This window comes from Neoarius graeffei, chromosome 27 (genome assembly GCF_027579695.1).
Source record: "Neoarius graeffei isolate fNeoGra1 chromosome 27, fNeoGra1.pri, whole genome shotgun sequence".
NCBI lineage: Eukaryota > Metazoa > Chordata > Actinopteri > Siluriformes > Ariidae > Neoarius > Neoarius graeffei.
The window spans coordinates 33,668,366-33,695,319 of record NC_083595.1 but is presented as its reverse complement, the minus strand read 5'-3'; the positions used below and the strand labels follow the sequence as shown (position 1 = coordinate 33,695,319).

The following is a 26,954-nucleotide window of genomic DNA, read 5'->3' as shown; positions in this document are numbered from 1 at the left end:
CTGTCAGAGCAGCAACATCATGATGCCTCACCGGGGAGATAATTGGTATTTGCAACAATGCTTCATAATGACTAAGTAATGCTCCACTTCAGGTGGCCGTCATCGTACATAAATGATGTTGCCATAAGTGATAAGCATGTCAACAGTACCCATATGACGCATGAAATCAGGGAACGGAAACATCAATAGGAGTTTTAGTGATGTTGTGGGGAAAAATGTAAATAAATATGTAATACACTGAACAAAAAAAAATATTTCTTTGGGCTAAATTTGTAGTGTAGACATTTGTTTCAAATGAGGGTTTTACACTTTAAAACTATATTTCTTTACGTCAACATAGTTTTTACTCCTATTGGTAATCTTGTCAAAAATACAGTGGTGCTTGAAAGTTTGTGAACCCTTTAGAATTTTCTATATTTCTGCATAAATATGACCTAAAACATCATCAGATTTTCACACAAGTCCTAAAAGTAGATAAAGAGAACCCAGTTAAACAAATGAGACAAAAATATTATACTTAGTCATTTATTTATTGAGGAAAATGATCCAATATTACATATCCGTGAGTGGCAAAAGTATGTGAACCTCTAGGATTAGCAGTTAATTTGAAGGTGAAATTAGAGTCAGGTGTTTTCAATCAATGGGATGACAATCAGATGTGAGTGGGCACCCTGTTTTATTTAAAGAACAGGGATCTATCAAAGTCTGATCTTCACAACACATGTTTGTGGAAGTGTATCATGGCACGAGCAACGGAGATTTCTGAGGACCTCAGAAAAAGCGTTGTTGATGCTCATCAGGCTGGAAAAGGATACAAAACCATCTCTAAAGAGTTTGGACTCCACCAATCCACAGTCAGACAGATTGTGTACAAATGAAGGAAATTCAAGACCATTGTTACCCTCCCCAGAAATGGTTGACCAACAAAGATCACTCCAAGAGCAAGGCATGTGATAGTCGGCGAGGTCACAAAGGACCCCAGGGTAACTTCTAAGCAACTGAAGGCCTCTCTCACATTGGCTAATGTTAATGTTCATGAGTCCACCATCAGGAGACCAATGAACAACAAGTGTGCACGGCAGGGTTGCAAGGAGAAAGCCACTGCTCTCCAAAAAGAACACTGCTGCTCATCTCCAGTTTGCTAAAGATCACATGGATAAGCCAGAAGGCTATTGGAAAAATGTTTTGTGGACGGATGAGACCAAAATAGAACTGTTTGATTTAAATGAGAAGCATTATGCTTGGAGAAAGGAAAACACTGCATTCCAGCATAAGAACCTTATCCCATCTCTGAAACATGGTGGTGGTAGTATCATGGTTTGGGCCTGTTTTGCTGCATCTGGGCCAGGACAGCTTGCCATCATTGATGAAACAATGAATTCTGAATTATGCCAGCGAATTCTAAAGGAAAACGTCAGGACATCTGTCCATGAACTGAATCTCAAGAGAAGGTGGGTCATGCAGCAAGACAACGACCCTAAGCACACAAGTCTTTCTACCAAAGAATGGTTAAAGAAGAATAAAGTTAATGTTTTGGAATGACCAAGTCAAAGTCCTGACCTTAATCCAATCGAAATGTTGTGGAAGGACCTGAAGCGAGCAGTTCATGTGAAGAAACCCACCAACATCCCAGAGTTGAAGCTGTTCTGTACGGAGGAATGGGCTAAAATTCCTCCAAGCCAGTGTGCAGGACTGATCAACAGTTACCGGAAACGTTTAGTTGCAGTTATTGCTGCACAAGGGGGTCACACCAGATACTGAAAGCAAAGGTTCACATACTTTTACCACTCACAGATATGTAATATTGGAACATTTTCCTCAATAAATAAATGACCAAGTATAATATTTTTGTCTCATTTGTTTAACTGGGTTCTCTTTATCTACTTTTAGGGCTTGTGTGAAAATCTGATGATGTTTTAGGTCATATTTATGCAGAAATATAGAAAATTCTAAAGGGTTCACAAACTTTCAAGCACCACTGTATATAGATTTCAATTCCAAATTATTATTGATTTACATTATTGGCATTTAGCAGATGCTCTTATCCAGAGCGACGTACAACATACCCAGAGCAGCCTGGGGAGCAGTTCAGGGTTAGGTGCCTTGCTCGAGGGCATTTCAGCCATTTCTGCTGGTCCCAGGAATCAAACCGGTAACCTTCTGGTCCCAAAGCTGCTTCTCTAACCATTAGGCCATGGCTGATAATTAGTTATGAAATTATATTGTAACTTCTATAAGATTTCCGCAACTATATCTTGCTTTAGCACTTGACAGAAGATCAGATCAATATCCATCTCATCAGTTTCAATTACTCATGGTTATGTCAAAAAAGTTAAAGTCCCATCTGTACCAGGACCAGGTCTTCCCAGGCAGCCTCCCATCCTGGTACTATCCAAACCCTTAAGGTGCATTGGGTGGCGCTGATCTCTGTTTCTATAGCCTCTGGCCTCTTGCCTATTACATAGCTAGGGTTACAGTGGGGGGGCTGGTCCTCTGGTAAACCGCAAGAGTTTGACTCCCTACTCACATCTGTATTGCAGCATGCCATGGCAGTACGTACCATTTTTATGACGGTCTTTAGTATGACCTGACCACAAGCAGAACTCGCAATCTCCCAGTCGAGAGGCGGACATGCTAATCACTTATTTCCCATCATCAGAGCACAACTATGCCAATGAAGGTGGGTTGATTGGAGGCGGCTGTATTTGCAGGAAGAGTCTTTATTAGAAAAGAAGCAATAAACAGGCATAAAGTCCAAAACGGCAGGCTGAAACATAACAATGAACAGGCTAAGGGTCAGGCGAGGCACAGACAGACTAAACTAGGCTAGACAAGATCAGAAATAAAACAGAACAAAAGTCAAGAAACCAAAAAGACAATACAAATACAAAGGCTGGGTAATGGTGATCAACAACACAATACTTTGCAAAGTCTGGGTGTGCGCAGCATCCTTTTATGTGCACGTTGACTGTGCCTAAATCCGGGGCAGTTGCTAATCATTAGAGGCCTGTGCCGTACAAAGCGTGCATGAGTGAAAGCCTGTTGTGTGCATGGGCATGACGTACTATATCATTGGCATTCATATAATAGGGATGTAACCCAAACATGTAAAGAGGAGGTGACACTAAAGTATTTTTTTTTTTCCAGAAAGGTTCACAGGTCGTCAGTTTGACTCTAGAGGTTTGAATTGGGACTGGGGTCCTGCAAGATGCAACAAAAAAAGTTCAGCGAACTGAAGGTTTTAAACTTTTATGCGAACATTGGTGAGTGATCATAAAACTTGCAGGACAAACCAACATCACATTCATTATGAATGTACAGCTTTCAATCATTAACCCTTAGTAAATGCCTGGTCAGGGTCATGGTGGTCTAAATTAGGCAAATAGTTTACTTATGTTTTGTGACGGCGGCACAGTGGTGTAGTGGTTAGCGCTGTCGCCTCACAACAAGAAGGTCCAGGTTCGAGCCCCGTGGCCAGCGAGGGCCTTTCTGTGCGGAGTTTGCGTGTTCTCCCCATGTCCGCGTGGGTTTCCTCCGGGTGCTCCGGTTTCCCCCAAAGACATGCAGGTTAGGTTAACTGGTGACTCTAAATTGACCGTAGGTGTGAATGTGAGTGTGAATGGTTGTCTGTGTCTATGTGTCAGCCCTGTGATGACCTGGCGACTTGTCCAGGGTGTACCCCACCTTTTGCCCGTAGTCAGCTGGGATAGGCTCCAGCTTGCCTGCGACCCTCTAGAACAGGATAAAGCGGCTAGAGATAATGAGATGAGATATTTCTACACTGGTTACATTTTTTCACTACTGAACTTTACTTCCATCTATAGCCCCCAAGTATAACTACGTCATCACTTGTTTACCGCAATGCATTGTGGGGGATAGCCCGGGTCGGTAGTTGAACGATATAACGGATGTCAGATTAATTTTATGTGAGAGCAATGTGAGAGGAGCGATTTTGCCATGCACTGTCATGGAAGACAATGAAATTGGTGATTTAAAGAGGTGGATAACATGTTGAGGGTTTACAGCAGGAAAATCGGGATCCAAATCAAGCTCGGTGAGAAGGTAAGAGTCTAGACCGAGTCTACCACACTGTACAACGACAACATCAAATCTCAGAATGTCTTATTTCTGAGGACGTATATTGCACCAGCTAAACTTTATTGAGAAAACAAATCTGTCTGAATATCGGGAATTGGCGTGGAGCAGCGCTCTCGCGGGGGATTTGTGGGCGAATAACGGTCCGAGTGATAAATGAGTGAGTAGTTAAATAAAACTTGATATCAGGAAACATTACAAAAAAAAAAAAACTTTGGAAGCCCGCTGATCTGCCATGTTATGTTCAGTATAAATGCATTTTCTTCAATAAATGCCGCTAGTGAGGTACACTGAACATTATACATACCCGAAAGAGAATCCTTCATGGTTTGGGATTTTTATCGGTCCGACAGGCTCGTTCGGCTGCTGAGTGCTTTGGCACATTGAGAGGCAAAGGCCGAAGAATGTTTTACAGGCTTTGGAATATCGCTAGTTTCAGACGATGAACATTGTCGACTGTTATAATCTTCGATAACTGAAGGCCATTCCTCAGACCATGGAAATATTGCTGGGTCACAGTTTGTGTACGTCTTTTTCCCACCAGAGAAATGTAAGCTACAAACACTTGTCCATTTCGATTCAGTTTGAAGGTTTTCATCGCAGATTAAACTTATCCATTTCTATCTTCTTTTCGATTGACAGCTGATAAAAGCTCAAATTAGGTGTTCTCTTTGTTGTGGAGACACATTTAGGCACACAGCAATTCACTTTAGGCATGGTTAAAACCGGTTAGACAGAACAATGCAGTGTTTAACAAAGGCGAAAGTAAATAATATGGCGGCGCTGACCCCGTTATCGCCCATAATACACTGCGGTAAACAAGCGGTGACGTAGTTACAGGTTAGGGTCATTGGATTTTAAGATATATGGCACTGTTGAGCACAGACTTCCGCCAATGCCTAATGCTGTATATTGTAACGTTAGTGAAAGCAAAACTAACATTCGTGGAGCCACCCTGTGAGTTGGATCAGCTCGAAAATTTAATGGGTTCTTGCTTGGCCCATGCCACAGCCTTCCACCAAGTTTCATGGAAATCAGGTCTGTAGATTTGTGCAATTCTGCTTACAGACAAAGAAACAGACAAACTAACCGCACTCAAAGCATAACCTCTTTGGTGGAAGTTATAACTGTGCAAAAAAACAACAAGAAATAAAAGTCTTTTAAACCAGCCACATCGCTGGCTGAGAATGAGGAACTGTGAGAAGCAGACTGTACAGAGCTGGAAATTCTAGTTCTGGGATCTTTCCAGTGTTTTGGGGGCATAAAAAAAATCTTCTAGTTTATGCCACGCCCAGTTTTGCATTTTCGTTGCCGATTCAGTAGCAGTGTAAAGTTTTTCAGGGGCAAAGTGCTCATCCACCACCCAACTATTTTGGAGGGAATGGGCCCTGGTTTCTGTTAGGGTTTACTCCCTTAGCCCTTACCTAAAAAGGCTAACCCACAAGGCAGTGGGATGTGTCTATCCACCAGATACTATTTACCCATAGCTGGGACCCTTTACAGGTGCTACCACCCTGGGCCAAGGTGGACCTGGGAGCAATGGAGACCAAGGGGTAGTTCCACATTCCCCACAGCTCTAGTTCTCCTGAGTCGGAGTCTTTCCACCAGTTGCAGTTTTAGGTCTTACCCAGAACCAAATGAGGTTTGCCGGGCACATACTTAGACTGGACAACAACAGGTTGGCGATGCAAGTAATACACTGGCCACCAACAGATGGAACACGCAGGAGGCGCAGACCTAAGACAACATGGAGGTCAACATTTAGAGAGGACTTGGTGGTGAGGGAACTCACATGGGAAGAGGGAAACAACGCCACCCAAGACAGAAGACGATGGAGAGGACTTGCTACCTTTTGTCCCCCCAAGGATCAAAGGAACTAATGCTAATGCTAATGCAGTTTTGCGTTAAATTCAAACACAGATGCAGATGCTAGGAGCACTAAACAGATTCAGATATAGACATTGTGGCACTGTGTTACACTCCGATTATTCAAGGATTTAAATGCACTTACCATATGGAGTGACTGTGACAGAAGTCCAGTGCTGAGATGATCTGTCTGAAAAACTTCCTGGCCTCTTTGGGTGTTAATCTGCCCTTCTTTACCAGGTAGTCGAAAAGCTCGCCACCAGACACATGCTCTAGAACCAAATATCTAGCAGAAACAGAGGAAAGCATGTTCAGTAAAGACCTACGCTTTCTGTTTTGAGTTGATACGGATCTGTTTCAGAATCGTCGGCTGTGGTTTTGGTTTCAGTGTTGAGTTTTTGGTTTGTTAATGTGTTCTGTACTTACGGGCTATCATAACTTAAAGCCTTCCTTCTTCTTTTTTCAAGTTCATCAAGTCTAAAACATTATACTTCAAGGCAGGCAGTGTTAATTGTGTGTGTGTGTAGCCCTTTTCTGTGTCAATGGCAAACACACTTTATCCTCATGTGCATATTCAAACAGAAGTGCGTGCAGCGGCATACACGCAGTCGCACTGACACACACACGCACAGACAGACACACAGATCCTCTGATTTATTAGTCGATTAAAGGATTTTCTCATGCGATTACCTGTCAGGGCAATTTAAATTAGGGATGAATTCATACTTGATTTGTGAGCGTAAAAACATTCTTAGGCAAACATTTTACGACCGCTTGGGCCATCCATCTGTGTCATCAGAATATTAAGAAAACAAATTTCTTGCTAGTTTCCACGGTGATGCTTTTATCAATTATCGAAGACTGCATTAGGCCTAGTCAGTGGAGTGCAAACCCAAGAGAAAGACAGAGCATGCCCTTCGCGACGACATGCATCATGAATCCTTACACACACTCAAACACACACACACACACACACACACACACACACACACACACAAAGAAACACCTACGAGATGCGTGTACTTACAAATATTTCTTATTTTCATACACATCGTGCAACTTCAATACGTGAGGATGCTCTATGAGCTTCAGGATTGCTATTTCCCTCTCAACCTGCAAAGAAAAACAGAGAAAAAATTACGAACCAGTATGGACAGGAGTACAGAAATGAGCAAATATTTACATCCTGTGTCTGTTCTAACAAAAGAGCAGAGCTTTGAGGGTAAAGTACAAAGAGAGGACCCATAATAAAGCACTAATGACTGTAATAACATCAGATTCCATTGCGTTTGTAAAAAGCAAAGGCAGAGATGCAGTTCACTGATATTATCCTGTCCAGTCATGTCTAATTCGTGCTGCAGCACTTTCATTAAGAGGCTGAACATTAATCAGCACTTGGCAAGGGATAAATAAACAAAGAACACAGCAGCAGTGTGAAACACTGGGAGTAAGTTCTGCATCCAGAGCTGGTGCCATGACACACACCATCATACACTCACTAGGTGTCTGAATGGAGCATGTCAGGGGTAAAGAAATGATGTTTTAGAGCTGCTCCGAACCATTTTCACATTTCCATTCAAGCCTGTCCACTGACTGACATTGTGCGAGGAAATTGGAGAGTTTGGAAGAAACTCGCACAGACACAGGAAGAGTGCGCAAAACTCCAAACAAGCAGTAACTGAGCTGAGGACTGAACTCAGGACCCTTTGGTTATGAGATGGCAATGCTACCTGCTCCAACACTTTGCCATGGTAAAAGTGTATTAAGTGTTAAGTCTCATCTCATCTCATCATCTCTAGCCGCTTTATCCTGTTCTACAGGGTCGCAGGCGAGCTGGAGCCTATCCCAGCTGACTACGGGCGAAAGGCGGGGTACACCCTGGACAAGTCGCCAGGTCATCACAGGGCTGACACATAGACACAGACAACCATTCACACTCACATTCACACCTACGGTCAATTTAGAGTCACCAGTTAACCTAACCTGCATGTCTTTGGACTGTGGGGGAAACCGGAGCACCCGGAGGAAACCCACGCGGACACGGGGAGAACATGCAAACTCCGCACAGAAAGGCCCTCGCCGGCCACGGGGCTCGAACCCGGACCTTCTTGCTGTGAGGCGACAGCGCTAACCGCTACACCACCGTGCCGCCCTAAGTGTTAAGTCCTTAACAAAATTACTATTCACTTTTTATCTATGTGGATTACCGTCCCTGGAATTTTACAGACCATTTCCCAAATTCAAGGTATTCTTGATATGGTTTTTATTTTATTGCACCATCATTCTTGATGCTGTACGTACACAGTGTTCGAAATACCCGTTTGCAGTCTGCATTTTGCAGAATGATTTTCAAGATTGCAGAAGAAAAATTAAACAACCTGCTATTTTGCAGAATGAAAAAATCAGGCTCGGGATTCAATGGTTCTCAATTTAGCAAACTAGCGGCGCTGTAAATAAACTGAAGCCTGCGCCGCACGAACCTGACGGCATTTTCCAGGTCAAAGTTGAGCAATATTTACGTAATACCGAAGAAAGGCGACGACAACCAAATAAGGGCAGTTGCCATTTTCCGATGTAAGATTTCGTCACTTTTAATACCCGCCGGGAGGACCCGACAACTACCTCGGCAGTGTTCGGCAGTTTCCGCCATGCATTTCCCAGAATTCAATGCGGCACAACAAACATGGCTCCCAAGAAGAGGATTGTTTCTTCGGGGCAAGAGTCCGACAAAAACGCCAAGAAAACAAGGACGATTTTATCGTATCTTGGCAAAACCGGCAGCCAGCGTGACTCCAACAACGACAGCGACAGATCGCGCGTCCGCGAGGGGGACAAAAATGAAGACGGTCGCTGCTGACTAGTTCTTATCTTGCATACATGTATATTGGTAAATTGTATAGGTTTGTATATATTGTATTGTTGAAAATTATACTGATATTATATCCCTTTTGAAGACAGCAACAGTATTTTACCTTTATTCATAGATACTTTTGAATATTTTGTTTCCTCATACCAAGCTACACTAATACATGTTTTGTGTACATGTTCTATTTATTTACTAGTGCTGTTTTGCCTGTGGTGCAGACTAGCACAAAGTAAAACAGTTGCCCTGTAAGACAAAGCTCATAGGTTCAGTTCTGTAGCTCTCAGTTCTGCCATGATTAGTTTGTACCCAGTTCTCTGTTGTTAGTTTAGAGCAGTGAAGCCCCTGCAGTAGTTCTCAGTTCAGTTCATGACCTTGCACTTTAAGAAGCCAGGCAAACACAATGAATCCAAACGTCTTTCCATTTGCCAGTTGGGTTTTATTCCATCTCATCTCATCATCTCTAGCCGCTTTATCCTGTTCTACAGGGTCGCAGGCAAGCTGGAGCCTATCCCAGCTGACGACGGGCGAAAGGCGGGGTACACCCTGGACAAGTCGCCAGGTCATCACAGGGCTGACACATAGACACAGACAACCATTCACACTCACATTCACACCTACGGTCAATTTAGAGTCACCAGTTAACCTAACCTGCATGTCTTTGGACTGTGGGGGAAACCGGAGCACCCAGAGGAAACCCACACAGACAACATGCAAACTCCGCACAGAAAGGCCCTCGTCGGCCACGGGGCTCGAACCCGGATCTTCTTGCTGTGAGGCGACAGCGCTAACCACTACACCACCGTGCCGCCCCATCCATTCTTTGCATCATCGTAAGATGTAACAGAGTGTAGAATTGAAACCTTGCTTTCAATTTAAAACTACAGGTTGCAGATGCAAACACTGTGAATGAAGTACATTTTGGGTAACAATCTATTGTTCAAGCTAGAAACTTAATCTTGACAAAATGTAACATGACGTGTAACATGAAAATGAATGTTTTGTTTCTTGAAGAACAGTTGTGTTCTATTTTTTATTGTGGTGATACCTTTATTAGTATGTTGTGTGGAAGGATAATGTGTGGGTGTGATAACTAGTACATTTATGAATTAGTTGGTATACTTCAAGTTGTAGTAGCCCGTAGTGTCAGGGCGAGGGGGATGAAAGACCTGTGGAGGTATCATGGAATGATAACTTTGCTGCAGAGAAGGATCTGTGAAGACTGAAATTAAAAATAGAGTGAGAGAATAAAGAATTACAGTAATGCTATGAGTTATAAAGCTAGATATAATGCAAATATAGGCATTATTAGGTTGAGAAGGGTGTAGTATGGAGGCTTGTGTATTTGCAGAAAATATTTCCAAATTGCAGAACAAAATTGACATTCTGCAATATTGCAGAACACTGGAAAAAAGTATTTCAACCACTGTGTACAGGTTATTCTGCCATTCAGGAAATCACCCACAGTGCTGGGTAATACCTTCTTTCATATATACGGTATATACACACACATACAGTACTGTGCAAAAGTCTTCAGCACCCTATTTTTTTCCATACAAACTTTGTTAAAGATTTCTATTTTATGACTTCTACATTACTGAGTCAAAAACATTTGAGTCCAAACATTTGTTTTCCAGCACAAATAAAATGTTACAGGAAAAAAAAAAAAAAAGATTGTATCTGAGCAGCATATTACATAAGAGACCACTTACTTTTCAGATTAAAGAAGAAAACATAATAAAGGCTACTGGGATTTGGTGCAAAATTAAGAAGCGAGTGTGACAGTCAAAGTGTCCAGAAGAACTGTGGCTGGTTCTGTAAGATACTCAGTAAAACCTACAGCTCATTTCCGCATAAAACTGCACTCACTGTACCTGAGACTAGTAATTTTTTTTTAAGTAAAAGGTCGTCTCACACCAAATATTGACTTTGTTTCATTTATTATGGCTTACTGCTACTGTTTACAGTATTTTTTTTAATGTTGAAACATTTCATTTCATTATTTTTTAAGCCATTTTTGGTCTACAGCATTTATTTACATGTGAGACTTTTGCACAGTACTGTGTATATGTGTAAATACATTTTTAATTCACAACACATTTTGGGAAACCTATGAAGCTGCAGAGAGCTAGCATCATACTGGAACAATCCATCCATCCATTATCTGTAGCCGTTTATCCTGTACAGGGTTGCAGGCAAGCTGGAGCCTATCCCAGCTGACTACGGGCGAAAGGCGGGGTACACCCTGGACAAGTCGCCAGGTCATCACAGGGCTGACACATAGAGACAAACAACCATTCACACTCACATTCACACCTACGGTCAATTTAGAGCCACCAATTAGCCTAACCTGCATGTCTTTGGACTGTGGGGGAAACCGGAGCACCCGGAGGAAACCCACGCGGACACGGGGAGAACGTGCAAACTCCACAAAGAAAGGCCGCCGTCAGCCGCTGTGAGGCGACAGTGCTAACCACTACACCACCGTGCCACCACATGGAAAACATTAATTCCAAAATTTTCAGGCTTTAGTACCACCTACCAGAAAACAACCTAACAGCAGCAATACTCTGAATGTGGAATTTTGTGGGAATTCCCACCAGTCCATCAGGAAAGTCTAATACTCACCACTGGAACTAATACATATGTACATATGTATGCATTCTTATCAGCTGTATGTATTAGAACAAGCTCAAACTGATCTGGTAAAATCCCTATCCCACTGTTCTGATTACCAGATATGATTGGGATTAATTATCAGCGGGAATATGGAGCTAATCAGGATAATCTGGTACTAATGAAAATGACCGTATGGGAGCCGATGCTGTATCACTCTTATTACTGAACACCTGCAGCATTAAAGCAAACCTCCAGCATTTGTCAGCGTTCATCAATTTTTACATTTCATGGTTGGTAAAAAATCACACAGACGTTGAAAGAACTCCTAAAACTCAGAAAAAACAAAGCTCAGCATCACTTCATTTATTTGGCCCCAGTGTCAGTAACGGCTCAGAGAACCCAAGGTTAGAGCGGCATTCAAACATGGCCGCTCTGAACTACAACACCCAAGAACCACAGCGCCTTCTGTCACCTGATTATTAATCACACCACCTGCAGGTCATGTCACAATCAACCACTCACCTACCGTATATAAGCCCCACTCTCCAACCAGCCTGTTGTGAAGTATTGCTTGGCGGTCTTTCCCCACTCATACTGAGCTGTTTGGTTTCTGATCGTCTTTCCAGTTTATTGACCTCATTTCTGTTTCTTCTCGACCTCATCAGTTTGTTTGTTTTACACTGCTCTGTTTATTGATCACCTGACCCTTGCTAGTTTACTGACATCACTTCCTAAACGCTGATTTGAATACCTCCAACAGTTTGCACAACCCCAGTCTCCCCTGCGCCTGCATCTGTAAGTGCCTGTAACAATCAACCTAAAAACCATCTACTTAAAATTTATTTTAAAACACCCACCATAGCATATAGCAAGAGGAAATATGACAGGAAATGAAATCTTTGCCAAGTTGCAATGCTTCCAGTTTTAGCCATAATGCAAAATTTGGACCCAAACAGAACATATGCTTTCGAGAAGAGCATTTTTTTTCTTGGTGGTGGTCCATCGTTTTAGTTGTTCCATTTCTATGTAAAAATCTAAAGATAAGCTGCACAAACCCAAGCAAATTCATCAACATATGCTGGGCTGGAACTCTTTGGCAAAGTCTACAGAAGCCAAGTGACTCCCCTACACCAGCTGCTCCTTCTCACTTCGGTGCTCTCTACAGACTGCATGTTGATAAGACTACAGCTTCAGGTACCTGGAGTTCATAATCAGTGTCTGAACAAAGAGTGTGCATCTCCCAGACATGCCAGCTTATCACACACACATATATAGCACAATCACTTACTCCAGCCATACACACAGAGTACCAGTCTGGACACCTCTACTCTACTCAGTCATAGGTTTTTCTGTATTTTGACTATTTTCTACATTGTAGAACAACACTGAAGACATCAAAACTATGAAATAACATATGGAGCGTAAATGGAATTATGTGGTAAACAAAAAGAGTTCGAAACAAAATGTTTCATATTTTAGATTCTTCAAAGTAGCCACCGTTTACCTTGATGATACTTTATACACTATTAGCATTATCTTAACCAGCTTCATGAGGTAGTCACCTGGAATGCTTTTCAATTAACAGCTGTGCCTTGTCAAAAGTTAATGAGCGTAATTTATTGCCTTCTTAATGCGTTTGAGATCAATCAGTAAATAGTAAATAATAAAAATACAGTAAATAGCCCAATTCAACAACTATAGCCATAACCATATTATGTCAAGAACTGCTCAACTAAGTAAAGAGAAACGACATCCAACGTTACTTTAAGGCATGAAGGATCTTTAAATTAATAAAAATAAAGAAGAAACAAACATTGAATTAGAAGGTGTGTCCAAACTTTTGACTGCTAGTGTACTTGGACACAAACATGTACTAGATGTTGCATGACTATTAACTCTAACCAGTAATTCATAAAAGCAGCTAAATAAACTTGTTTTCCATAGTAGAGCAAAAAGTGATTTGGGATGTTGCTATTTTATCGATGCTGATAAATGACTGTACAGACCATTTCAAACCGTTCTTCAATTAACAGCCCTACACAGGTTAACAGTTACATGTCCAGCTTCTATGCTGTTTCAGATATCATGCTTAACAGCAAAAATAAGAAATCACTGTTCCACAGGGTCGCGGGCAAGCTGGAGCCTATCCCAGCTGACTACGGGCGAAAGGCGGGGTACACCCTGGACAAGTCGCCAGGTCATCACAGGGCTGACACATAGACACAGACAACTATTCACACTCACATTCACACCTACGGTCAATTTAGAGTCACCAGTTAACCTAACCTGCATGTCTTTGGACTGTGGGGGAAACCGGAGCACCCGGAGGAAACCCACGCGGACACAGGAAGAACATGCAAACTTCACGCAGAAAGGCCCTCATTGGCCGCTGGGCTCGAACCCAGGACTTTCTTGCTGTAAGGCGACAGTGCTAACCACTACACCATCATGCCGTGTCTGTCTGTCGAACTCCGAGTGCACAGCATGGAAGCACAGAACCTTCTTTTATTGCACAGACCGGCATTCCATGGAACAGGCCATGGCTGCAGTAGTGTCTGCGTTGTTTTCCAGGCTGAAAATGACTTTCATGAGTGGATTTGGATAATGTAAAACCTGTGGCATGAAATGAGCTCTCTCACACTGCTTACAATGAAATTCACTGTACTACAGTGCATTTAGTATTGAGTTTTAACCCTCTGGGGTCAAGAGCTTTGCCAGCGAAGCTCGGCAGGTTTAGAATGAGTAGGTCGTGTATTTAGATAAATATCTTTGCGGGTTTTTATCATACAAGCATGATAAACATATTGACAAACTTTATATGTTCCACTTTCCTATGTTCCCACTGCCAAATAATATTATAAATTACCTGAATAAGATAAAACATAAAACTTGTCACCTTAGTCACAGCGGAGTCGGAGCGCTGAGTGCCCACTTACGCATTCATAAGAATATTCACATGGTAGCGGCATGAGAATCACGTTCATGCTTTCGGTTTCGATTGGTTTCTCTTCTGCCATGGTAATGCCTAACGTAAACAGGATAATATCTGTCAGACATACTTTAGGCTGTTTGGAGGTAAAACTTCTTGCGAGATGGCGCGTGGGTTTTATGCGCTTCAGATGATTCAGGACAGCGATTCAATTCAATCTTGAGAACTGCAACATGGAGTGAGTGATGCCTTTTTTTTTAACTTTGACTTGATCCAGCTGAAGATCAACTCAAGTAAGTGTAAATATTTCTTCTATTTATTATGAGCAGATCGATTGATATGCATCCACTGTAGTGCATACACAGGAAAAATGACTGAGCAATTTTTAGAGTTAAAATTATTTTCCTCAAAAATAGTTAATTTTACTATACTTTTGAGTTTAGAGAGTAAAAGTTGGAGTGGGAGCAAAATTACAGTAATTGTATAACAAAGTAACAGTTGGTTGTGGCTCTGAACTGAGTAAAATAGTACAAGAGTTCATTTCAAGACACACTGAAAAGAGTCAAATACCAAAATAAAGTCAAATAATAGATAAATGAAGCTGCTGTAAAAAGCAGTTGTAGAACTGTGTTGGAATGTGTGAAAAAACATTACCTTACCCATTGTGACGAACCATTTTGATCACTTGACCTGATGAGATTAAAAGTTGGCAGTGGGACGGGTTTTCACTTTTTTCATTGAATGGAATGGAATTTTTTACCCTTCTCATTGAATACCCGTCCCACTGCCAACCCTTTATCCCAAAACAATAGAACATAATTTTTTTGATGGCCAGCTAACTGCCCAAATCAATGGCACAGACGATGACAAAAATGACTGCAGGTCAGATTCGTCAGAATTCTTTTTTTTTTTTTTTGGGGGGGGGCAGTTCTATGCACAAGTTGATACTTAACCACAAAACATATATGAAAGTAACTTATATAAAGAAAAAAAAAACCTTTTCAATCATGTGCAATTGACTGCAGAGCCGTGCAATTAGCTTCATCTACTATGGAATATTTTAACGAAGTATTAACAAAGGTCATTTAGCTGCTTTCTTTACCACTGGCTTTTTTTTTTCTTTTTCCCCACCATCCCAACCAGTTGACAGTAATCCCCACAGCAGTGACCAGTATTAGCTGAACAGTCTATGCATCCCTTAACATGTCTCATCTCATCTCATTATCTCTAGCCGCTTCATCCTCTTCTACAGGGTCGCAGGCAAGCTGGAGCCTATCCCAGCTGACTACGGGCTAAAGGCGGGGTACACCCTGGACAAGTCGCCAGGTCATCACAGGGCTGACACAGACACAGACAACCATTCACACTCACATTCACACCTACGGTCAATTTAGAGTCACCAGTTAACCTAACCTGCATGTCTTTGGACTGTGGAGGAAACCGGAGCACCCGGAGGAAACCCACGAGGGCATGGGGAGAACATGCAAACTCCGCACGGGGCTCGAACCCGGACCTTCTTGCTGTGAGGCGACAGCGCTAACCACTACACCACCGTGCCGCCCCCCTTAACATGTATATACACAAAAACAAGCTCACAAATGCAACAAAAACCAGCCTATACTCACTGAGCCAGCCAAACACACACACACACACACACCCTCCCTCTACAATCAACTCCATCTCAACCACCTCGGCAAATTAAGTGACAGACGGAGAAGAAACTGTCATTTTATTACCATCAAAGCCTCGCTTCTTCAAAGGTCTGTCACCCAGACCTCTGTGACAAAGCGAGGGAAAAAAGATGGAAAAAGAAAAAAAAAACCTAAATAAATAATGAAACGGTTCCTTTTTAAAGCTCTGCTTGACTTGCTGATGTATCAAGCACCCAGTCATGGCAAATTCCTCCCTGCTTTGTCTCCCTGCCTTCACTCCTTCTTCCTCAGGAAAACAGAGAGAGACAGCTGGAGTGCGTAAAGGACTCCTACACATGCCGAGTCATGATCATCCCTGTTCTTTTTGTATCTGATACTAGCAGAATCTTGGCTTATTTCCTCTGCACTGACGAAGACAATTAAAGTCACTTGAAATAGTAGAGAATGGGCGTTTTAATCATTTAAATCCTTTTCAGGGAATTAAATTAAATGTTCAGATGGATTAAAGTGGGGAAAGAGGCATGCTTAGAAACCTCAGACCAGATGGGGTGATATTAGTGGTTCTGTTGTCATGTGCTGATTCTGTGTTAAGCAGAACATCCACACATTAGCACATATAAAATACAAATCTTACCAGGGTGGCGGCACGGTGGTGTAGTGGTTAGCGCTGTCGCCTCACAGCAAGAAGGTCCTGGGTTCGAGCCCCGTGGCCGGCGAGGGCCTTTCTGTGCGGAGTTTGCATGTTCTCCCCGTGTCCGCGTGGGTTTCCTCCGGGTGCTCCGGTTTCCCCCACAGTCCAAAGACATGCAGGTTAGGTTAACTGGTGACTCTAAAATTGACCGTAGGTGTGAATGTGAGTGTGAATGGTTGTCTGTGTCTATGTGTCAGCCCTGTGATGACCTGGCGACTTGTCCAGGGTGTACCCCGCCTTTCGCCCGTAGTCAGCTGGGATAGGCTCCAGCTTGCCTGCGACCCTGTAGAACAGGATAAAGCGGCTAGAGATAATGAGATGAGATGAGATCTTACCAGGGTACACAATATTCCTGAATTGACTTTTCCTGAATGTGTGAATGGAGATCTCTAGAACAGAGCGTAGCTTCAGAGGCTTTAAATTCAACACCTGATTTAAAATGCAGTGATTGATTTGGTCTTCAGCTGATGAGACTGTGCACACGTTATGCTCTTCATCACTGCACGAAACCTGATTTTTCTCATCTCATCTCATTATCTCTAGCCGCTTTATCCTGTTCTATAGGGTCGCAGGCAAGCTGGAGCCTATCCCAGCTGACTACGGGCGAAAGGCGGGGTACACCCTGGACAAGTCGCCAGGTCATCACAGGGCTGACACATAGACACAGACAACCATTCACACCTACGGTCAATTTAGAGTCACCAGTTAACCTAACCTGCATGTCTTTGGACTGTGGGGGAAACCGGAGCACCCGGAGGAAACCCACGCGGACACGGGGAGAACATGCAAACTCCGCACAGAAAGGCCCTCGCCGGCCACGGGGCTCGAACCCGGACCTTCTTGCTGTGAGGCGACAGCGCTAACCACTACACCACCGTGCCGCCCCGAAACCTGATTTTTATTTATTGTAATTTAATCTGTGCACAACATCTGAGGTATATTGGACGCGTATGTCGAACTGAAAACACCAGATACATTCAAAACAAGTGTGCTCTGAGAGCACAATATCCCCCGCTGGCAACTATATGCTATAAGTGCTTAATACACCCTCAGGAAATTGTCAAAGTACAAGTTTGGTAATCAAGGGCTGTAACTCTGGTAAAATGTGACTGAATTGAATGAAATTACAATATGCATATTACCGACATATAACAAAGAATCCTGTCAAGTTTCATGAAATTTCCAGGGGCATCGTGGCTCAGGTGGATAAGGTGCCATACCATAAATCCGGGGACCTGGGTTCGATTCCGACCCAAGGTCATTTCCCGATCCCTCCCTGTCTCTCTCTCCCACTCATTTCCTGTCTCTACACTGTCCTATCCAATAAAGGTGAAAAAAGCCCAAAAAATATCTTTAAAAAAAAAAGTTTCATGAAATTTCTCCAAAAATTGAGGAGTTGATTTCAGAAGGTGAGTACCCTTCCTGGGACAGACGGACATCACCATGACTTAATCCCCCTTCGGGCCTTTTGGCCAGCTGGGGATAAAAACTGATGTTTGCCAAACCTACCAGACAATATTATCATGACCCATGGATAAAGATCTCTGAAATACTATACTTACCAACTGAACAAGTGAAAAATTTGACACAGTCAAAGTTGGAGTTCAGCAAGTTAGTTCATCATCACACTAACTTGCCTCACTCAGTTCAATTAAGTTTATGGAAGAAGGCTTTGTCACATGCACACTCAAGCACAGTGAAATTCATCATCTGCATTTAACCCATCTGAAGCAGTGAACACACAAGTGAGCAATGAGCACACACACACACACGCCCAGAGCAGTGGGCAGCTATGCTACAGCACCCGGGGAGCAGTCAGGGATTCGGTGCCTTGCTCAAGGGCACTTCAGCCCAAGGCTGCCCCATGTTAACCTAACTGCATGTCTTTGAACTGTAGGGGAAACCAGAGCACCTGGAGGAAACCCGAGCACCTGGAGGAAACCCACACAGACAACGGGAGAACGTGCAAACTCCACACACACACACACACACACACACACAAACTCGAACCCAGAACCTTCTTGCTATGAGACAATAGTGCTAACCACTACACCACCATGCCACCCACTGGACAGGATATACTGTACTACTGATTTATTCATTATTTCAGTTCTTTATGTAAGGACAAACAAACAAAATGGCATGCTTGATTATTTTCCTAAACAGTATGTACCAAAATGTTTTATTCCTCGAATACCACAGCAATTTGCCAACAATAATTGTTTTTTATGAATAAAAATTATGTATCATACTTTTTTCTGGGGGGGCGGCACGGTGGTGTAGTGGTTAGCGCTGTCGCCTCACAGCAAGAAGGTCCGGGTTCGAGCCCCGTGGCCGGCGAGGGCCTTTCTGTGCGGAGTTTGCATGTTCTCCCCGTGTCCGCGTGGGTTTCCTCCGGGTGCTCCGGTTTCCCCCACAGTCCAAAGACATGCAGGTTAGGTTAACTGGTGATTCTAAATTGACCGTAGGTGTGAATGTGAGTGTGAATGGTTGTCTGTGTCTATGTGTCAGCCCTGTGATGACCTGGCGACTTGTCCAGGGTGTACCCCGCCTTTTGCCCGTAGTCAGCTGGGATAGGCTCCAGCTTGCCTGCGACCCTGTAGAACAGGATAAAGCGGCTACAGATAATGAGATGGGAGACTATTTTCTGGGGCAAAAAACTAGGGGCAGCCATGGCCTGAAGGTTAGAGAAGCAGCCTTGAGCCCAAAGGGTTGCTGGTTCAATTCCTGGGACTGGCAGGAACATGTGAGGGGAGCTGAGTGAAGGAACAGCACTTTCTCCTCCCTCTGTATCATGGCCGAAGTGTCCTTGAGCAAGGCACTGAACCCCAACTGCTCCCTGGGTGCTGTAGCATTGCTGCCCACTGCTGTGTGTGTTCACTGCTTCAGATGGGTTAAATACAGAAACGGAATTTTGCTGTGCTTGAGTGTATGTGACCAAATAAAGGCTTCTTCAGTTTATAGTTATATTTAATACTCTGGAATGTCCAAAAAAACAAGTTACTTCTTGTTCTTATTTACATTATAGCAGGTATAAATGTTCGTTCCCTCACCAAACTATATTTTTTCATTCTCTTTAAGTATATATATATATATATATATATATATATATATATATATATATATATATATACTAAATAAATAGATAAATAAACACAGCTTGTCATGTGACTGAAAAAAAAAACTGTGTAAAAAATAATTAAAAAAAAAAAGCAAAGTCCTCTGTCCAGAAACCATATTGTGGTGAGTTTCCCAAAAGCCTTTTAACACTTAGGCCCTGTCCACACGGCAACGGATTCAGGTGAATCTGATAAAATTGTTTATCGTTTCGGCCTGGCGTCCACATGGCACCGGCGTTTTGGGTGCCCCAAAACGAAATCTTTTGAGAACGGGTTCCAGAGTGGAAAAGTCTGGCAACGGCCCCGTTGCGAAGTCGTCTGGATGAGTAGAACGGATTTGTTTACGATGATGTCACAACCACATGACTGTCAGTGCTTCACGCCGGGTAGAAGTGTAACGAACTCGATGCGAGTTGTCAACAAATCCTATAACTTGGTTCATGAAATGCGCTTACAAAATATTTTCACTGTGAATATTGTGTAATGGTGCAAAGTGAGAGAGAGAGAGAGAGAGAGAGAATAGCCCTTAGGGCAGAGTCTTTAGTCCAAACACTGCGGAAGTACTGAGTATAACCAAACCGCGCACTGCCCGTGCGCTTTCCAAAAACAAAAACAATCCCACCAGCAAAAATAGGAAAATAGCGATCTCACCTCTTCAAATGTTGGTTTAAGTCCGACAATACATTCCTCAAAAAGGGCATAGAAGAACAAAGTAATCCATCAACGTGTAGCATTCAATTTATTCCGGACCATTAAAGAATTCTGGAGGATATCAGAATGTTGGCGTACCAGCTTCCATCTACCCCCGTTCATTCCTCTTTCCGCGTCTTTCGTTTTACGCTACTGATTAATAATCAACTTTATGTGGCTGATGCTACAGAAGAAGGGGTTTATGCGCATGCGTCTACTTCTTCTATTGTTCTGGTGTCTCCGATGGGACCGTCTTACAGCGCACGTAGAGGTGTGGCATGTGTATTGCATCGTTTTCAGCAAGCGTTGCGTTGCCATATGTACCTGATATTTTACTGATCCGTTGCCCATGTGGACACGATATTTAAAAAAAAAAAATCTCGTTGCCGTTGTCGTGTGGATGTAGACTAAGAGCATCTTAACTAGAAGAGTGTTCATTGTGCTGTTCGCTCTACCATTTAACAATGATCTTTGTGCTACGATGCTTTTGGGAAACTCGACACTGACTGTGACAAAGCACTGACACCGGAGACTCTTCTTTCAGAAAGCATGTTTCTCTTTGTTAAATAATCAATTTATCGTTGGGTCTTTTCGTGTCCGGTGCGACGCAAATAAACGATGTGAAAGTCATTGACGAATTTAACGCAACATTCATATTTGTATTAAACGTGATGGGATTATGTGAGCATATCACAAAAACAATCATAGACAAGCTGGTGTTTATTCTTTTATAAAAAGGAGGGAAAATGAAGATTTTGGCTCCATCCTATCCTGAGCAGTAGGTGAGAAGGCGGGGAGCTTCGCTGCTTGGTTCAGGAGCTGCTGAGACTGACAGCAAGCTTCACCACATCACAAAGCAGGAGACAGATAATGTTCTGTTCACCCACCGTTTTCATTGCTGAGCTCCTTCCCCCCCAGAAACTGTCTTTAAAGTCGTTATCGTTATCATTTTCGTTGCTCTTGTCAAATAGCGCTTGGTTTTGAGACACAAACTGAAGGAAAGACTCGGCCAAGGCTGCAGCAGTGTGATGTTTTCACAACCTGCGCCCTGATTGGTTGAATACATTACTTTCATGGAAGAAATATCAAACATTGAAACCGCTATGAAAAATCAAATCATTGCTTTTTTTGGACATGAACATTCACCTTTGATGTAAAAGTGTTCATTTATAGGGTAGTCATTTGAAAAAAAAATTTCCAAAGGGGGAAAAAGTTATGACAAATCGTAACTAGTGGAAGTATGTGTAAAGACCTTTGTTATATGGATCATCTATCATACATTCAGTCTACGTTGTTACTCTAGAAATGATAATGTATTAGAACGAGCGCAGTAATATAAACCTGTGATATGCTTTGCAGCCAACACTATTCTCACAACTGCTGTTATAAAAATAAATATAAGTATAATATAAATAAATCTTTCTGTGAATCACGTTCAAGAATTTTAATAGCACTGGTATAATTATATCCACATTCACTGGATATGAGCAATCGTGCGCTCTGATTGGCTACTCTACTACTAGGATATCAGCTCATATACTATGAGTAGAGAAAAATAAAATGGTGGAGCGTGTTGCTGAACCAACCAAGGAGGAAATAAAAACTATTTGAAAACAAAACCCCAAAAAAGCAACAGAATATGGAATGAAAGTATTTGATGGTAAGAACAACTTTTTTTTTCTTTAATTTTTCAAGAATTATCATTATAGCGGCAGCACGGTGGTGTAGTGGTTAGCCCTGTCGCATCACAACAAGAAGGTTCTGGGTTCAAGCCCAGTGACCAATGGGGGCCTTTCTGTGTGGAGTTTGTATGTTCTCCCTGTGTCTGCGTGGGTTTCTTCTGGGTGCTCCGGTTTCCCCCACAACCGAAAGCAGGCTTGTAGTACTCGGACTTGAGTCCGACTCATGCCCTAATTTTAAGGACTCATGACTTGACTTGGACTTGAACACTGATGACTTGGACTCGTGCATTAATTGTATTAGGACTCGTAAATTGGAGACGAGGACTCAGATTTTTTTCTTTATTTTTTTTGTAACATGCCATAATAATTTGGCATAAGATATTTATATCTACATTAATTTTTGTACTAATTTCATGTAAGAGTCACAGCTGTGTGCCTTGGCGCGTGCATCAGACTCTCGGGCACACTCTGGACAGCCCGCATGCCAAGTGGACACTCGTGCGCGCCGTAAGCGACTCTCACCTGCACAGGATTAAAGGCCTCTGCATGCTCTTGCGACAAGGCTTTCGCAGATAGCTTTTCGCAGACAGTTGTAATTTATTGTTGAGCGGGGGAATAGGCGTGCGCGATGTTATTCACCGGCACAACGCAAGGGGGCGCGAAGTCGCTAGGAGTAGTTGGTGGGTGTGGTTAGTGGAGTGTTTATCCTCCGTTCTTTTAAGTTCGTTTCTTAAGACACGTATTTTTAAGTATGTTACCTCGCTTGTTGACAGTTTCGGCGAACACTTCCGCCTTCTTCAAAACAGTCACCAGATGTCGAGTGGTGACGTGCCTTATCAGCTGATGTTACTCTATGGAGGCGTGAACATCCCGCCCAATTTGACAGGTAGTCCACGCCTCCTGCTGTCAGGTCGCTGGCCCAGGACGGCGCTCCAGGTGTGTGACAGCGCGTACGCTCCCTCATCCCGGTTCATCGTCCTCTGCGCCCGCTTACGTATCTCCACTGCCTCCAAAATCCAACGCTGGTATCTATTCTCTTCAGCGCGAATGACTCTGGCCTCTTCCCAATTCATAAATGAAAAATGGATATGCAACCTGTCTAAACACACACTAACAACAGCAGAACGCACTATACTCTCACGGGGACTAAACTATGCCATCACACCAAATAAAATCCCGAATGAAGAATTCATACTGGCTACGGAACTAGCATGCAACATGTTACAGGACCAAGGACAGAAGGCCGCATTAAGGAACGAAATAGCAGGCATCCTCACCTCAGCTAAACCGCCACCCAGAAACACAACAAAACAGGAAATGGAAGCCATCAGAACACTTGCAAAGAACAAGAAAATAACAATACTACCGGCTGATAAAGGGAGGACCACGGTTATCATGGACACTAATCAATATGAAAAACAAATGAATGAAATGCTCACGGACCCAAACACATATGAAATACTCAAAAAAGACCCATCTCATCTCATCATCTCTAGCCGCTTTATCCTTCTACAGGGTCGCAGGCAAGCTGGATCCTATCCCAGCTGACTATGGGCGAAAGGCGGGGTACACCCTGGACAAGTCGCCAGGTCATCACAGGGCTGACACATAGACACAGACAACCATTCACACTCACATTCACACCTATGGTCAATTTAGAGTCACCAGTTAACCTAACCTGCATGTCTTTGGACTGTGGGGGAAACCGGAGCACCCGGAGGAAACCCACGCGGACACGGGGAGAACATGCAAACTCCACACAGAAAGGCCCTCGCCAGCCCCGGGGCTCGAACCCAGGACCTTCTTGCTGTGAGGTGACAGCGCTAACCACTACACCACCGTGCCGCCCCTCAAAAAAGACCCGACAGAGGAAAAGAAAAAAAGACTAAAACTATTACTCAAACCGTTAATGGATGACAACAAAATTGATAAACATACAACCACCTCATCCCCACAGCAGACATCACCCCCCGGATATACGGCACACCGAAAATTCATAAACCCGGAGCACCACTAAGACCCATAGTAGACAGTATAGGATCAGTTACTTACAACCTTTCCAAGACACTGGCAGACATAATTAAACCACTCCTCGGACTCACGGAATATCACTGCAAAAACTCAAAACAACTGGCGAAAGAACTAAAGGAAATCAAGATTAAAAAGGATGAAATATTTGTATCACATGACGTCATATCCCTCTTTACAAAAACACCGGTCACAAACACTCTCAACGTAGTAGAAAGCCGGTTAAAACAGACAGAACCCTGAAAAAACGTACAAAACTTACAGCACAGGACATAACAAAACTATTACATTTCATTTCCACGTCCACATATTTCCAATACAGAGGTACAATCTACAGATAAAAAGAGGGATTTGCAATGGGGGACCCGCTATCTGCCACTCTATGCAACTTTTTTATGGAGGATCTGGAAACCCGAGCCATAGAAACAGCACCGGATGACTGCAAACCTATCTTCTGGAAAAGATACGTTGATGACATTCTTGAAATAACCAAAACAGGCCACACACAACAACTCACGGATCATCTAAACTCCATAGACAAGACAGGCAACATCAAATTCACACACGAAGAGGAAACGGACAAGACAATAGCATTTCTGGACCTAAAAATACACCACACAGAAGAAGGGAACATCAGAATTACAACATACAGAAAACCTACACATACCGACCAATATCTTCTCTGGACATCTGAACATCCCATCGCACACAAAATGTCAGTAATCAGAACACTATACGACCGAACACAGAACATCACGGAGGAGAAAGACAGACAGGAGGAGGAACAACACATCCAACAGGCATTAAAAAACTGCCAATATCCACCGTGGGCAATTCGAAAAGGAAAATCACAGACACAAAAAAAGGAAAGAAACAAACAAACAAGAAAAAACACAGAAAAAACAAACCGGGGCTTTGTCACATTACCATACATAAAAGGAGTCACAGAACGCATCCAACGATCCATGAGGAAATACCACATCAACACCCCGGTCAAACCATACAAGAACCTCCGACAGCTGCTAGTTCACCCCAAAGACAAAATACAACTGGACAATAAATGCAATATCATATATGAAATCCCTTGCCGTTCATGCAATAAAGTCTATATTGGTGAAACGGGCAGAGGCTTCCACACTCGCAGGAAAGAACACCAAATAGAATGTGAAAAAGAAACAACAAAAAGACTCACAAGATCTGAAAAAGAAAAAGCAAGCCAAGAAAACTTAAAATCAGCCATTTCAGACCACTGCAAACAACAAAATCATATTATGAATTGGGAAGAGGCCAGAGTCATTCGCGCTGAAGAGAATAGATACCAGCGTTGGATTTTGGAGGCAGTGGAGATACGTAAGCGGGCGCAGAGGACGATGAACCGGGATGAGGGAGCGTACGCGCTGTCACACACCTGGAGCGCCGTCCTGGGCCAGCGACCTAACAGCAGGAGGCGTGGACTACCTGTCAAATTGGGCGGGACGTTCACGCCTCCATAGAGTAACATCAGCTGATAAGGCACGTCACCACTCGACATCTGGTGACTGTTTTGAAGAAGGCGGAAGTGTTCGCCGAAACTGTCAACAAGCGAGGTAACATACTTAAAAATACGTGTCTTAAGAAACGAACTTAAAAGAATAGTTATAATTATCAGACATAATGAATTTTCACTATGTTTATCCTCCGGTTACTTATAATGACTAGAACTTCTTTTTTTTTTTTTTATAATGACTAGAACTGGAGTCGTATAGATGTACGTACTTCCTCAATCAACCGCTCTTCATGCTGCTCCATCTTCGCTTGTGTTTTTAAAAATGCCGGTCGTGAAAACAAAACAAACCGGGAAAGTAGGGAAGCGGAAGTGTGTGTACAGCGGGTAGAGTGGACCAATCAGAGCCCTCTTGTCTGCAGCGCTGTCTGCGAGGCTTCTGCGGTGGTCACAATTTTTGGGAGGTGCACGCAGAGCGTCTGCGAAAGTGGGGGGGGGGGGGCTACGCAGACACTGTCTGCGACGCTATCTGCAAGGACTGGGTTGTCAGCATAAATTGGCCTTCAGGCACAATCAGCGCGCCTTTATAGAAACTGTGAAAACACACTTACTTTGCGAAGTATTGAGTTGCGTTGCTGATTCGTTACCAAGCCTTGTTTGGTTTCCTGATCCCTGGTTTCCTGTTTCTCATCTTTGATTCTGCCGAGTCTACGATAGCCTGTTTGTGCTTTGCTTGACCTGTTGCCCATTTCACTGTTTTACGATTTTGCCTGCTGTTCTGGATTGTTTACTGTCTTCACTTGTATTAATAAACACACCTTCTGCACTTACATCCGTCTCCCAACCATCTCTGACAGAATACTTCACGCTCCCTGATAAAGAGAAGCACATTCACCTGTTCATACGTCACGTTCAGGAATAAACTAATGTTAATGGTGCTGAAACAGCCACTGTCAAATGGTGTGGTTGGAGTCTTGGACTCGACTCTGGTCAATAGTGGACTCGACTCAATTTATTTTTTTTAAGGACTTGGACTTGACTCGGACTTGAACACTGAGGACACGAGACTGGACTCAGACTCGAGGTTTAGTGACTCGACTACAACACTGGTCCAAAGACATGCAGGTTAGGTTAACTGGTGGCTCTAAATTGACCGTAGGTGTGAATGGTTGTCTCCATGTGTCAGCCCTGTGATGATCTGGCGACTTGTCCAGGGTGTACCCTGCCTCTCACCCAT

At 43.1% G+C, this 26,954-nt stretch overlaps 1 protein-coding gene across 1 annotated transcript in view; it reads right to left on the bottom strand.

The window, feature by feature from the left end:
* The window catches only part of brsk2b (BR serine/threonine kinase 2b), a 421,778-nt gene that overhangs the window by 141,387 nt on the left and 253,437 nt on the right, over nucleotides 1-26,954 (bottom strand). The window contains exons 3-4 of the mRNA XM_060911874.1: nucleotides 6,989-7,074; nucleotides 6,107-6,247 (exon numbers count right to left, since the gene is read on the bottom strand). Of these exons, the coding sequence (XP_060767857.1) occupies nucleotides 6,107-6,247; nucleotides 6,989-7,074 (227 nt within the window). The remainder of the gene's footprint in view (nucleotides 1-6,106; nucleotides 6,248-6,988; nucleotides 7,075-26,954) is intronic.